Consider the following 15,002-nt stretch of genomic DNA (forward strand, 5'->3'; position numbering starts at 1 on the left):
TTTAGATGAAGGTTGGTAGTTACGAAGGAAAACTTGACGCAGAAACTGAATCAACAAGATAAACTGTAAGAGAAAATAAATATCTACATAGTCCCACCTTTTGGTTTTAATAGCGATGTTTTAGCACATAAACTGATGTGCCATTTCAGGTTAATTTCTGCCCTGCAGGACTTCATGAAACACTCTAATGTTGACTAATAACAGCAATTTGTCATGTGAACCTTTCAAAATAATTGGCTTTGCTTCATCAGCGATCACTGATCAGTCTGCATAGCAATACCTTCTGTCACCAAGATGATATACTGTAAGTGCACAGATGTTATTTATGGCATCCCACTCATTCTTCTATTATGGGCTGTATTTCATTCTGTACACAACCAACTTGTTTTTAAAATACACCTTTCACACAATTTTCAAATCTTGCTGAAATTGCTAGCATTAAGTGGGTACTTAAACTATGCTTTAAATCATAAGTTTTGAATAATTTTGGGATGAATGAGCTAAACAAAATATCTGTCGGAATAGAAAACACATTTGAAGACCATCCCTTCCGGTAGGCCTACCCAGCCAGTTTTAATCACCAATTTTAAACTTGCTTCTTACGTTTAATCTTTGTTCTACGTATTTCAATAGATATTTTGTAGAAATATTTTTAATGTGTATATTTTTAGAATTAGATGATTATATGTTTTTAGCCATGCTGTAACCTGCATTGAGCCACAAGGAGAGGTAGGTAAGAAATAAAATACTACCACTACTACTGTTGTTGTTGTTCATTCGTTCAGTCGCTTCCGACTCTTCGTGACCTCATGGACCAGCCCATGCCAGAGCTCCCTGTCAGCTGTCACCACCCCCAGCTCCTTCAAGGTCAAGCCAGTCAGGCCCCTCTTCCTTTTTCCTTCTATTGCCCCCAGCATAATTGTGTTCTCTACCAATAATAATAATAATAATAACAACAACAACAACAACAACTAGCCATCCCCTGCCATGCGTTGCTGTGGTCCAGTCTTGTGATCTGGAAAATAAAGTAATGAGAAAGTGTTGGTTTCTAATATATATAATTTCTTTATGCTTGTGGGTAAACAGTATTTCTTGCTGTTTCTTTGTCAGTGTTGATGTGGAGATTGTCTGGTTTGCCTACTCTGGAACATGCAACATATCATTGCCCCTCTTTAGGGATCCCTTTCAAATCGTTGATACTGCATCTGTCATATACATATATGTGTGTGAATGGCTGGATGGCCCTTTGTCAGGAGGGCTTTGATTATGTTTTCTTGCCCTGGTGAAGGGAGTTGGACTGGATGGCCTTAAGGCAGCATTTCACAACCTGGGCTTTGGGACCCCTGGGGGGGGGTTGCGAGGGGGTGTCAGAAGGGTCACCAAAGACTACCAGAAAATACAGTATTTTCTGTTGGTCATGAGGGTTCTCCGGAAGCACTTCTTCCTCTTCCCTTGAGAAAGAAGCCCCAAAGTGACCAGACTGCTCCCTTCCAAATCTGCCACTCCATGGTACACTATCTCTCTTCTTCCCATGGAGCAGAGCATAGCGGGTGGAATAGACTCCTCATGTCTGCCACACTTTGAGCATTATTAGATTGAGTCTTTTATAGGAATATTCTGCTGATGTAGTCCCAAAGTTGTAAATTAATGATAGATGTCTTCCATCCTCGATCCATCTCAGTTTCCTGGCCAGATGTTGATCTTCTTGATTGGTGTTGATCTTATGTTGACTTCTTTCTTAACATTGTAAACATTTCTGTTACCACTGTCAATGCATAGTTCCATAATGCCAAAACTTCAAAACACCAAAACTTCTTTCCCTAAGAACAATGCCAAGGACCATATCTCTGTTTTCCATACAGCAGAACCTGGTTCCCTGCACAAAATCTAAGATTCCAAAAGCACACTTCTTCCTCTTCTCTTGAGAAAGAAGGCCAGAGTGACCAGACTGCTCCCTTGGAAATCTGCCACTATCCATAGCTACACTATATTTCTCCTTCCCATGGAGCAGAGCATAGCGGGTGAACAGCGTCTCTGTCTGTCACAATTTGAGCATTATTAGTCTGTGTCATTTATAGGAATATTCTGTTGATGTAGTCCCAAAGTTGTAAATGAATGATAGACATCTTCCATCTTGGCTCCATCTCAGTTTCCTGGCCAGATGTTGATCTTGGTGTTGATCTTATGTTGACTTCTTTCTTAACATTCTTAACATTTCTGTTATCACTGTCCCAATTCTTATCAGTTTACTTTTCAGATCTCATTAGCAACTTTTAATTACAGTCCAGAAAGCAGGTAATTAGTCATTGCAGGCCTTAATATTTTACGGGTGTTTCCAAAATTATTAACTCCATACATCCTTCCATTCTTCCATTCATTCCCACACGTCATATTAAATGGAGCCACCGGTGGCACAGTGGGTTAAACCCCCGTGCCGGCAGTACTGAAGACCGACAGGTTGCAGGTTCAAATCTGGGGAGAGGCGGATGTGCTCCCTCTATCAACTCCAGCTCCTCATGCGAGGACATGAGAGAAGCTTCCCACAAGGATGATAAAAACATCAAATCATCCAGGCGTCCCCTGGGCAACGTCCCTGCAGACGGCCAATTCTCTCACACCAGAACGACTTGCAGTTTTTCAAGTCAATCCTGACACAACAAAAAAAATCATATTAAATCCACATTTATAAAATCTGCACATTAAATTTTTGTGACAGCGGTAGCTTGCAGTGGCCTGTATCCTTAAGATACTCACTGGGCATGTACTTCAATACTTTTAATTGACTGAAAAGTAGTAGTTTAAATAAGGTCCTTCGTATACATGGGACTCTGGGTGTCTTTCAGAGTTTGTGCACACAGGGGTGTTATTTTTCCCATTGAGATAATGAATCAAAAGAAAACAGGATACCATATTTTATAACTTATTTTATTGGCCCAAAGTCTATAAGAATAAGCCATGAAACAATAGGAGAGAAATGTATTCTGATCATGATATCTTTCTGTATGTTTGTTCATGGATAAATCCTTTTATGTAATTAAAGATTTGTTGTTTCCATCTCCCCTTAAAAGGTTAGTTTAATCTATGTAGGTGTTTGCCTTTAATTTGGTTTAATATGCAGGAAAATGCAAAGTTCGGGGTGAAAAGATTAGTAATTATGAATGTTTTACTGTTCATCTCAATTCTGCAGCCCAATATTAATAAAGAAGCATTTTCAAGGATTATTTTGACACAGTTTCCAATTAATTATTCTCAGGAGATGAAGACTTTTGTTAACTCAAAAAGCAGTTGTTCTTCAAATGTATTTTTTGTGCCTTTGCTTTTGTAATATGTCACTAAATGTATGGCTGTTCAAATAGTAAGGTCAATTTAATATTTTGATTACGTTTTCCGAAACAGACTTTGATGCCAGTCTGGGTTTTCATTATCTTTATGTAAAAATAAATCTCAAAAGTAACTTAATAAGACAACAAGAAAAAACCCCGAGCATAACCTGCTCTCATCAATCCACATTTCTTTACTTTACAAATGTTAGCAATAGTCCAGACACTGGTGAATTTCCTAATGTCATGCCACCATGCCATTTTTATTACAGACTAGCCGCCCCCTGCCACGCGTTGCTGTGGCCCACATGGGGGTTCTGTGTGAGAGGTTTGGCCCAGTACTATCATTGGTGGGGTTCAGAATGCTCTGTGATTGTAGGTGAACTATAAATCCCAGCAACTACAACTCCCAAATGTCAAGATTCTATTTTCTCCAAACTCCACCAGTGTTGACATTTGGGCATATTGAGTATTCTTGTAGAGTTTGGTCCAGATCCATCATTGTTTGAGTTCACAGTGATCTTTGGATGTAGGTGAACTACAACTCCAAAAGCAAAGGACACTGCCCACCAAACCCTTCCAGTATTTTCTGTTGGTCATGGGAGAACTGTGTGTCAAGTTTAGTCCAATTCCATCATTGGTGGGGTTCAGAATATTCTTTGATTGGAGGTGAACTATAAATCCCAGCAACTACAACTCCCAAATGACAAAATCAATTTTTTGAGTGAAGGACATACATTGAGTTGTTAGGTGTCTTGTGTCGAAATTTAGTGTCAATTCGTCCAGTGGTTTTTGAGTTGTGTTAATACCCACAAACTAACATTACATTTTTATTTATATAGATTAAGAACATATTTGGTAATGTCTAGTAACCCTAAATCAGTGATTCTCAAAGTGTGCTCCGCAGAGCCCTTGGGGCTCCACGAAGCTTACTTAGGGGCTCGGTAGTTCCCTCTTCCCTCCTCCTCCTCCCCCCCACCCAAGCTCACCCTCCTCTTTCCTATTCCTGATACTCTCCCCAGCTCCCTTGCTGCCAAAAGCCTTTTCCCCCTCACTTTCCTCACTGCCCAGATCCTTTCCTCCTTGTCTTCCTTGCATCCAAAATCCTATCCACACACCCCACCGCTCAGAGAGTGCTTTGATTGTGCTTTTCCTGCATAACAGGAGGGAGTTGAACTGGATGGCCCCTGAGGATTCTATTATTATTATTATTATTATTATTATTATTATTATTATTATTTGAAACACAACAAGATAAGTCCACAGGAGACACTGATGGTTGTGGTATTGGATTACACGTCGGACACTTCCCAAGTGTCTAGGACTGAGTGATATATCTGTGAATAATGTGTGCAGATCCCAGTAAGGTGGCCTTTTTGCAGCTGGCAGATGGTAATTTTGTCAACGCTGATTGTGTTTAAGCACAGGCCAAGGTTTTTAGGCACTGCACTCAGTGTGCTGATCACCACTGGAACCACCTTTACTGGTTTGTGCCAGAGTCTTTGCAGTTTGATCTTTAAATCCTCATATCGTGTCAGCTTTTACAGTTGTTTCTCTTCAATCCTGTTGTCACAAAGTATGGATTGCAACATCGACAATCCGTACTTTGTTTTTTAACACAATCGTGAGGTCAGGAGTATTGTGGTCCAAAACCCGTCTGTCTGAATCCGGAAGTCCCAGAGTAGCTTGACATGTTCATTTTCTGTTACGTTTTTCGGCTTGCGATTCCACCAGTTCTTTGTTGCAGGCAGATGGTATTTGTGGCACAAGTTCCAATTAATCATCTGAGCAACTGTGTTATGCCTCTGCTTGTAATCTGTCTGCACGATCTTCTTGCAACAGCTGAGGATGTGATCTATTATTTCATCAGCTTCCATGCAGAGTCTACACTTGGGATCTGTCGTTGCTTTTCAATTCTGGCTTTGATGGCTTTGGTTCTAATGGCTTGTTCTTGGGCTGCCAGAACCAGGCCCTCTGTCTCGTTTTTCGGAGTTCCATTTGTGAGCCACGCCCATGTTTTTTCTTTGTCAATTTGGCTTTCAATTTTTCCCAGAAACTGTCCATGGAGAGCCTTCTTTCGCTAGTTTTCTCTTCTGCTCTGGATTGTGTTTTTACGGTATTCACTCTTTGTCTTTTGCACTTGAAGCAGTTTATTACTATTGACTTATTATTATTATTATTATTATTATTATTATTATTATTATTACCATCATTACAAAGGCCGGATGGCCATCTGTTGTGAGTGTTTTGATTGTGTTTTTCCTGCATGGCAGAAAGGCCCCTGGGGTCTTCCACTGAAATGCTGTTAAGTTTATGTTGGTTAAAATTGTTCTTCTGGGCCAATTCATTGTCATGGGTCGCCTAGGTAGTCTTTCCATTTGCTGCTAATCACTAGTCGAATGCCTGGTCCCATAACCAAGTCTTAAGTTCCTTTCTGAGGGAGAGAGGAGGGAGGTGGTCTCTGATACCTCTGGGGAGAGAGTTCCACAGACGGGGGGCCACTTCTGAGAAGGCCCTGTCCCTCATCCCCACCAGTCGTATTTGTGATGGCGGTGGGACCGAGAGCAGAGCCTCTCCAGATGATCTTAAACTTCGTGCTGGTTTGTAACAGGAATAAGGTTATGGTGCACTTATTTTTAATTGTTGTTGTTGTTCATTCGTTCAGTCGTCTCCGACTCTTCGTGACCTCATGGACCAGTCCACGCCAGAGCTCCCTGTCGGCCGTCACCACCCCCAGCTCCTTCAAGGTCAGTCCAGTCACTTCAAGGATACCATCCATCCATCTTGCCCTTGGTCGGCCCCTCTTCCTTTTGCCTTCCACTTTCCCCAGCATAATTGTCTTCTCTAGGCTTTGCTGTCTCCTCATGATGTGGCCAAAGTACTTCAACTTTGTCTCTAATATCCTTCCCTCCAGTGAGCAGCCGGGCTTTATATCCTGGAGGATGGACTGGTTGGATCTTCTCGCAGTCCAAGGCACTCTCAGAACTTTCCTCCAGCACCACAGCTCAAAAGCATCGATCTTCCTTCGCTCAGCCTTCCCTAAGGTCCAGCTTTCACATCCGTAGGTTACTACAGGGAATACCATGGCTTTGACTAGGCGGATCTTTGTTGCCAGTCTGACGTCTCTACTCTTTACTATTTTATCGAGACTGGACATTGCTCTCCTCCCAAGAAGGAAGCGTCTTCTGATTTCCTGGCCACAGTCTGCATCTGCAGTAATCTTTGTGCCTAGAAATAAAAAGTCTGTCACGGCCTCCACATTTTCTCCCTCTATTTTCCAGTTGTCAATCATTCTTGTTGCCATAATCTTGGTTTTTTTGATGTTTAGCTGCAACCCAGCTTTTGCGCTCTCTTCTTTCACCTTGATTAGAAGGCTCCTCAGCTCCTCCTCGCTTTCGGCCATCAGAGTGGTGTCATCTGCATATCTGAGGTTGTTAATGTTTCTTCCAGCAATTTTCACCCCAGCTTTGCATTCATCAAGCCCCGAACATCGTATTTTTAATAGGTTATGGAATTTCCAGTAGTTGTCGTGTTTCCCTTGATTAGTCCATTTATTATGATACAGTTGTTTGGATCAAGAACTGTTGATATCAAGACCCAGCCATTAATTTATAAAAGGCACTTCTTTACTTGAACAGAACTACTGTATACTATTATGAGTATAGTTATAACTAAGGATAGAATGGGCTACACTTAAAAAGGAGACAAAATTGCAGGATGAACTAATCATCAGAAATTGACACAGAAGCTAGATGTGACCATTCTAATGCACTGGAGAGATTGATGGAAATATTCTTAATTCTCAAGGAAAAATGTTATTAATGTAGTATAATGAATTCTGCAAGGCTATATTTAGCTATTGCAAATATTATTTTTTAGCATTTCTGGACCAGTATTTTTAAAACTGTCAACCTTTGTTTTATTAACCTTTCTCATGCTGTAAAGGGTATGTTCAAAGTTGTAATATGGAGTATTTTGATCAGTTGATAACTTTTTATCAGTCACTATGTAAAAAGTTAAGAGGTATGAAATCAATCATTGAAACAGATAGAACTATGACGCCCTTCAAGAGACCTTGAAATGGTATTGTTGAGTATCCTCTAAATCTAGCAGCTGAAGTCCTTATTATAATTTATGATCCTCTATAGGTGTTTTGTATCCTTGAAAGCTCTTTGAATGAGGATTTTATATAATGGACATACTTCACTATTCCTTGCTCAGCTCTTTGGGAGAAGCTTAGGGACTGTTTGAGCTCCGAATTAAGAAATTGTATATTGTACATTGAAATGTAACCTTGACACCTATAACTAAGTGTAGTGTAAGGAGACTTGCATTTTAAAAAGTACTGAAAACAAACTCACTAAACTATAGAAAAATGATATCTCCTTAACCATCCCATCCATATTGTAGTCAATGGTGATATAGGTAAAGGCTTGGCCTCAGCAAAATACTAGGGCTGGGTAACCACAGAAAAATTTGTTTCTAAACTCGATTCGTTTCCAGGGGGCGCTAGCGTTTCCAAATTCTAAATACTTCCAAAATTTTGAGATTTCAAAATTTCGTTATTTACGAAATTTCGTTAATTTCGAATCGATTCGTTAATGGCGGACGCGATTGCGCAATATGCTAAAAAAAACCTCCAAATGGGACAGGGGGAACTTCTGAAGCTTCCCTCTCCCTCTGTTGTTGACTGTTGGTGTGATAATTTATTTTTTATCACTGATAAAACAAACAACAACTATAAAACTTGCACCAGACATACGGAAATAATTACGAAACAAATACGAAACAATTTCGAAACAATTTTGAACCAATTACGAAACAATTACGAAACAATTTTGAACTAATTACGAAACAATTACGAAACAATTTCGAAACAATTGGAAAAATTGTTTTGATTTTTAATTACTCCTCACACTATTCCTGCATGGCTCAATATCGGATCGTAAGCTAATTTAAATATGAATTAATAACGAATTACGAAATTAACGAACGAAACCACCCAGCCCTACAAAATACTGAGTTTAAATGTTCCACAATGGGCCAAAATACATAGGTACAAAATCCTGGCTTCAGCATATAACATCTTTGAGGAAAGACTGGATCAGATTTTTTCTGATCATGAATAAGGGTTAAATATAAAAGTGATTTTTAAGATTACATAACAGCTACACCTCCTTTTTCAGTGGTTCTTGGCAGGGGTGCCTCAGCTGAAGGGCCCTTTAGATTTCCCAACACAAAGTTCTATTGAGGCTCAAGATAAATTCGACAAAGTTCTTTATTTGGGCTTAAATCTTCAAATAAATGAATTAAACACTTTATAGCCTTGGTAAACCACTAGCTTCCTCAATCTGCTATCAAGGGGCAGGCAACCGGTGATAAACTGTTCCTTTCTTCCTTAGGGAAATCCTTTGACCCCTCCCTGGGCAATCTCTCTTTACCTTGCTGGCGTGAGGCCCCTACTCCCGGCTCCAAGCTGCTTTATGGATAGCTCGAGTGGTCCCTTACCAGGCAAGGTTCCTGTAGATCTGCCAAGCTGAAAGGTGTCCTTTAGTTTCTCCATGAAGGCTGTAGGAACTATTTCTTTACTCCCCAGCAGAGCTGTGGATCTATTTCTTTAACCCCCAGCAAAAGCTGTGAGAAGTGAAGCCTTTGTGCAGGTGGGAGAGAGAGACCCACACGTCCTGCTGTTAGGCTCCAAAACAGTGAGACTGAACAAAGTCCTTCTTTCCCTCCAAAACCCTGGGAAAAGGGGCGGATCTAAAGATTCTAATGATGATTTCCAAGTTGTTGGCCTAAGATTGCAACCTGAGGGAAACTACCTTATTGCAAAATGCATGGCTTAAATAGATTCATGCAAACTAGCAGTGCAAGAAAAAGAGGTTAAAATCACCTGGCATATATAATAATGTATATATTATTCCATCCCACTATTCTTGAAATCCTAATATTAATACCCCCATTCCATCAAGCTTACCCATACCTATATCTTTACATGCCAGTACAAGATAACTCAAGTTAATGATACATTCAGAACTGTAAAGCTTCTCATAGACTTATCTTGTTATCATATTTAATCTTTAATCTTGCCCTGCCATCCCTTAATTACTCAATCTTTTTGCTGAATAAAGAAAAAAGCCCCAAAAAGGACTTGCTTACTACCAAAGTACTTTATTTTCCGGCATATAAGACAACTTTTTAATCCAGGCAAATCCTCTCAGAAGTCGGGGGTCGTCTAATATGTTGGGTATAAAATTTATTATACTAAGTATTTTGGAAGGGATATGTAAATGTTGCTTAAAGGGTGAGTGCTTACTTCGGCAAGGGTGCCAAGCAAAAGCCTCAAGTCTTCCAGGTGGCTCCTTCTCCTCTCCATTCCCCAGTGGCTCCCTCACATCGCCTCCTCCTCCTCCTCTTCCACTGCCACTGCTGAGGCGGGCATGGAGTGGATGAGCTCCTTGGGGAGACTGAAGCCCAACAGAGGGAGCCAAGCGGTGCCAGAGGGGTGCAGCAGCTGCTTCAGATGCCCTGCTCCAGTGAGAGGGCATGGGCTGAGGAGGGAGGGAGGAGGAGGGCGGAGGGAGGGCATGGTGAGGTGGAGCGGCCAGCCGCATTGCCATGGAGACCGCTGGGCTGTCCGCGCCACCAGCCTAGTGCTGGCTCTGCCTCACCATGAGCTTCCAGCAGAAGACACCCTCAAGCCTGGAGCAAAGAAAGCTCTCCTCCTTCTCAGGCGCAGCGGGAGGGAGCGAGGGCACGGGGAAGAGGACTGGCAAGCCTCATTGCCCTGGAGACCGCTGGTCAGTATTCGCCGGCGGCAGCAGCCTATGCTGGCTCTCCCTTGCCATGAGCCTCTGGCAGAAGATGACCCTCAAGCCTGGAGAGAAGAAAGCTCTCTCAGACTACTACAAAAAAAGAGGGGTGGTCTTATACAGCGAGTATATCCTAAACACTCAATTTTAGATGGAAAAGTTTGGGATCGTCTTATACGCCCAGTCGTCTTCTACGCAGGAAAATGTGGTACCTATGTCTCTGAAAGCTTCAGCGTCACAATTTCATACATTATGCATTACAGTCTCAAAACTTTCAATTCTCAAAAAAATCTGATGATGCTGCATGTTTATCTAAATCATGTCACATCAACCAGTTCGATTTACCTTTATCTCACATTTGGTTTCCTCCCAAATGTTACTTTTAATATGCAATGGACATGACTAATCAAAAATACATAGTCCTTCAGATCTGGACGTTTCCTGATAGCACTTTGTTCTTCTTGAGAACATATTCTCTTTTGAATTGTGCTCAATCCAAAAGTGATGGGATAATTGATGTTAGCCTTCAGTGATCACGATGTTGGTTGAAGTCTTTTAAAGATGTTTTTTTGTTTTGGTTTTATTGTTTTTTAATTATATTGTATTGTTATATGTTTTAAGTGTGTTACTTTGTAACCCTTGTTTATGCTGGGCTTGGTCCCCATGTAAGCTACCCAGAGTCCCTTTTGGAGAGATAGTGGTGGGACATAAGAATAAAGTTTTATTATTATTACTAGCTGTCCCCTGCCACGCGTTGCTGTGGCCCAGTCTGTATATATGTGTTTTGTGTGTGTATATATATGTGTGTGTTGTGTGTTGTTTATATATTTGTGCACCGGGACTGTGGCGCAGCTGGCTGTGAGACAACTGCATTAAGATCACTACTGACTGAAAGGTCATGAGTTTGAAGCCAGCCTGGGTGGGAGTGAGCTTCCGACCAATTTGTGTAGCTTGCTGTCGACTTTTGCAGCCCGAAAGACAGTTACATCTGTCAAGTAAGAAATTTAGGTACCGCTTATGTGGGGAGGCTAATATAACTAATTTACATCATCATAAAAATCTCCAGCAAGCATGCAAAGAGTGAGGAAGTACTTTGTCAGTGTCGCAAATGGACAGTGAAGCAACAGCTCCCCTGGTGGTCAGAATACCCTCATGAAAGCTGGAAAGTTAAATAGCCTTTGTGTGTCTGTCTATATATGTTGTGTGTCTATGGCATTGAATGTTTGCCAAGTATATGTACATTGTAATCTGCCCTGAGTCCCCTGTGGGGTGAGAAGGGCGAAATATAAGTACTGTAAATAAATAAATAAATAAATGTGTATATATTTCTGTATATGTTTATATATGTGGTTTTGGCAAGCAATTTTTTTTTGGCTTTTTAAATCTCTTCTGCTGTGTTTTTCAGTGTTTTTATGAGTGATGGTCACTCGTTGGCCTTATGCATGTATTGTTTCCAAATTTGGTGTCAATTCGCCCAGTGGTTTTTGAGTTATGTTAATCCCACAAACGAACATTACATTTTTATTTATATAGATTATTATCATCATCATCATTATTTAATTTTCTCTCCATAGGGATGTGAGCTCATAGAGACCCCAGATCAAGATTTAACAGACTTCACCAAATGTCTTCAGATACTCCAGCAGAGGATAGTGAAGAAAGGCTTACAGGTATGGCTAACACTCTTTCAGTACACCTTTGTTCTCCCACTGGTATTGTTTTAAAGTTTCCAGAGACTGAAAAAGCTATCAGAGTACCTTGTGTGTTTTCGTTTTGCATTGTGATCTATATTCTGCTAAATAAAATACAGTCATATGACTAGTGGCTTATGACAGAAGACTGAGCAAGCATCTGCTGCCAAAAAATTGGCTCACACTATCATGCGGTAATGAGCCTTGGAGGTTGCTGAGGAGTAACACTATGTAACAAAATGTGAAAAAAAAATCCCTTCCTGGTTTGAAAGTTTTATTTCCCGTTTACTTGTGCAGTACTTTGAAAGTAGTTGTTATACACCAGAAACTTCAATTTTGTGGCTGCTACAAACTATGTTGAATTGGTTGAGACTCTATGAGATATTCATTGAAAAATAATAACAAAATGTGCTGCAGGATGTCCTGCAAAAGCAAAGTTTTTGCAGTTTAAGAAACTTTTTACATGTTTTTAGAACCTATTAGGAAATGACATTTATTATATTCTATTATTCATTCATTCATTCATTCCTGGCATTTGTACCCCGTCTCTTCTCAACCCCCAAAGGGGGACTCAGGACGGCTTACATTAGTTTTTTTTGTTTTGGTTTTTTGTTTTGTTTTGGTTTTTTTGTCGTGTCAGGAGCATCCTGTTGTGAGAGAATTGGCCGTCTTCAAGGACGTTGCCCAGGGGACGGCTGGATGATTTTTGATGTTTTATCATCCTTGTGGGAGGCTTCTCTCATGTCCCCGCATGAGGAGCTGGAGCTAATAGAGGGAGCTCATCCGCCTCTCCCCGGATTCGAACCTGCGACCTGTCGGTCTTCAGTCCTGCCAGCACAGTGCTTTAACCCACTGCGCCACCGGGGGCTCCGGCTTACATTAGTAAAGGTGCAAGACCGCTGCATCACAACTACAATAATATAACACAATCAAATACAAAAAAATAATTAAAACCAATACATATAACATTAATTAAAACAATATAACAAAGTCATAATGTTATCTGCCGCAACGCCATTCCAGTCAATGTCCATTATGGTGCAAATTACGTCTGCTGCCCGAAGGCCTGGTCCCAAAACCACGACTCTAATTTTTTTCTGAAGGCCAGGAGGGATGGAGTCGATCTTATTTCATTTGGGAGTGCATTCCATAGCCGGGGGGCCACAGCCGATAAGGCCCTGTCTCTCATCCCCGCCAAACACATTTGCAATGTTGGCGGAAGCAAGAGCAGGGCCTCCCCGGATGATCCAGGAACAAAAATTGTGTTATATAGTCTAATCAAATGTTTGATGTTGGTCTTCAGTTCAAATATTCCACTTGAACATGTGTTACTTTCCAATCTGTCACCTTTTGCCTCTCTTCTGAGGTGTTTGGGAAATCAAAGTCCTCAACCAGTTTCCAACTAGCTGAATATATATCATTGCCCCACTCCTTTCTCTCATAGAAGTAGCTGAATCAACTATAGGTCGTCCAAATGGGATGCATACATTATTAATGGGAATGTTCCTGTTCTTGGAAATAGTCGATGTGTGCTATAAAACTCTAAGATTTGATTTGTGAACTTCCACACGGTCTGTAAAAAAAATCGTGTCAGGAGCGACTTGAGAAACTGCAAGTCACTTCTGGTGTGAGGGAATTGGCCGTCTGCAAGGACGTTGCTGTTGCACCTCAGAATAAATTCACCTTGCTGAAATCACCAGAACTGCACACAGGCTGAAGTCTTTGTAGTTGATTAAAAAGTAAAAGATGAAAAGTTTAAAAAGCAAGCAATGTTCCAAAGATCAATAAAACATAGCACTATAAAGCAGGATTCCAAGAGGCATCAACGAGACAAAGTCCCATGAGAACATGACAAAATCCCAAGACCATAGACACAAGAACTGTAAGATAATCCAGGCAAATGAGCACAAGCGGCTTGGTTGAGTGAGAAGTTGCTCTGACAAAGTTTGTTTTCAAACACACTGCTTAATGCCCTTTGCAATACATGAAAGCATTTCTTTGGCCTCTGACCTCTTTCTTGTTGGCTATTCTCACACTCCTTCAAACTCTGAATTCCAAACAGTCAGTCCGATCTAAGATTCCCGTTTCATCAAGGTCAGGCTGCTCATCAGTGTCAACCTGGTTGCCTTCCTGCCTACTATCAGGCTGAGAACTATCCTCCTTTTCTGAGTCAATTTGCACCTGGCTAGTTTCAGTATCAAAAACATCATTCCCTGCTGTGGGAAACTGAACTTGAACACCCTGTTCCTCATTATCTACAACATGAACATTTTGAACCTGGTTGTGAACCTGAATCCCATCATCCTTGTCAGAGTCACTCTAAGACCCCATCTGAGTCACAACACTATCAGTCTGTGTCTGTGGTTCCAGCTGAGTCACAACAGTTGCCCAGGGGATGCCCAGATGTTTGATGTTTTACCATCCTTGTGGGAGGCTTCTCTCATTTCCTCGCATGGGGAGCTGGAGCTGGCAGAGGAAGCTCAACCTGTGCTCCCCAGATTTGAACCGCTTACCTGTCAGTCAACGGTCCTGCCAGCACAAGGATTCAACCCACTGAGCCACCCGGTGATGGGGTTCAGCCTGTGTGTGATCCTGAACCTGAACCTGATTCTCTGATTGTATTCCCTGATGCCAATGTAGATGTCAATGTGAATTCTGAGGCCAATTTAGATGATGATGGTTTGAGTAATGAAAATCCTACAACCTTGGAAAGTGAAAGTCAAAATTCTCATGAGAACATGCATTCCGAGCCGAGTGGATAAGTTTCATTCCCCTTTCCTCCCAGCCTTAGTTCTCCAGAGAATCTGACACCTGGTCTGCCTAATGAGGATAGGCGGGGGCAGATTTGGCAGAGCCGGGGAGAAGGACAAAGTTTACGTAGGTCAGCCACATTGAGAGAAATGCAAACAAAAACTTCAGGTGTGTCTCGCAATAGATTTCTCAGCCATAAGTATGCCTGGCCTGGATGCAGTTTCAGATCAGGCATCGTTCCAGATTCATTTGCAAGCTTTTGCAGGTCTCCTGATTCAAGTGGCCTTGTTCCTCGGAGGTTTTCTAGTTGTTCCAAGTACGGTTAGTGGATTGCTAACAGGTTCCAGGATTCAGCAGTTTTGCTGTGGATTTTATGATCTTGTTTATGGACATTTCTTGTTGCTGATTTTTACTGTGACTTTTTACCT

The 15,002-nt window shown here is 41.3% G+C and overlaps 1 protein-coding gene across 4 annotated transcripts in view; it reads left to right on the plus strand.

Annotated features, from left to right (window-relative positions):
• The window catches only part of TPK1 (thiamin pyrophosphokinase 1), a 455,788-nt gene that overhangs the window by 245,686 nt on the left and 195,100 nt on the right, over positions 1-15,002 (plus strand). For all 4 annotated transcript variants that reach the window (XM_067470165.1, XM_067470166.1, XM_067470167.1 and 1 more), the window contains one exon: positions 11,707-11,802. In XM_067470165.1, the coding sequence (XP_067326266.1) occupies positions 11,707-11,802 (96 nt within the window). The remainder of the gene's footprint in view (positions 1-11,706; positions 11,803-15,002) is intronic.

This window comes from Anolis sagrei, chromosome 6, assembly GCF_037176765.1.
Source record: "Anolis sagrei isolate rAnoSag1 chromosome 6, rAnoSag1.mat, whole genome shotgun sequence".
NCBI lineage: Eukaryota > Metazoa > Chordata > Lepidosauria > Squamata > Dactyloidae > Anolis > Anolis sagrei.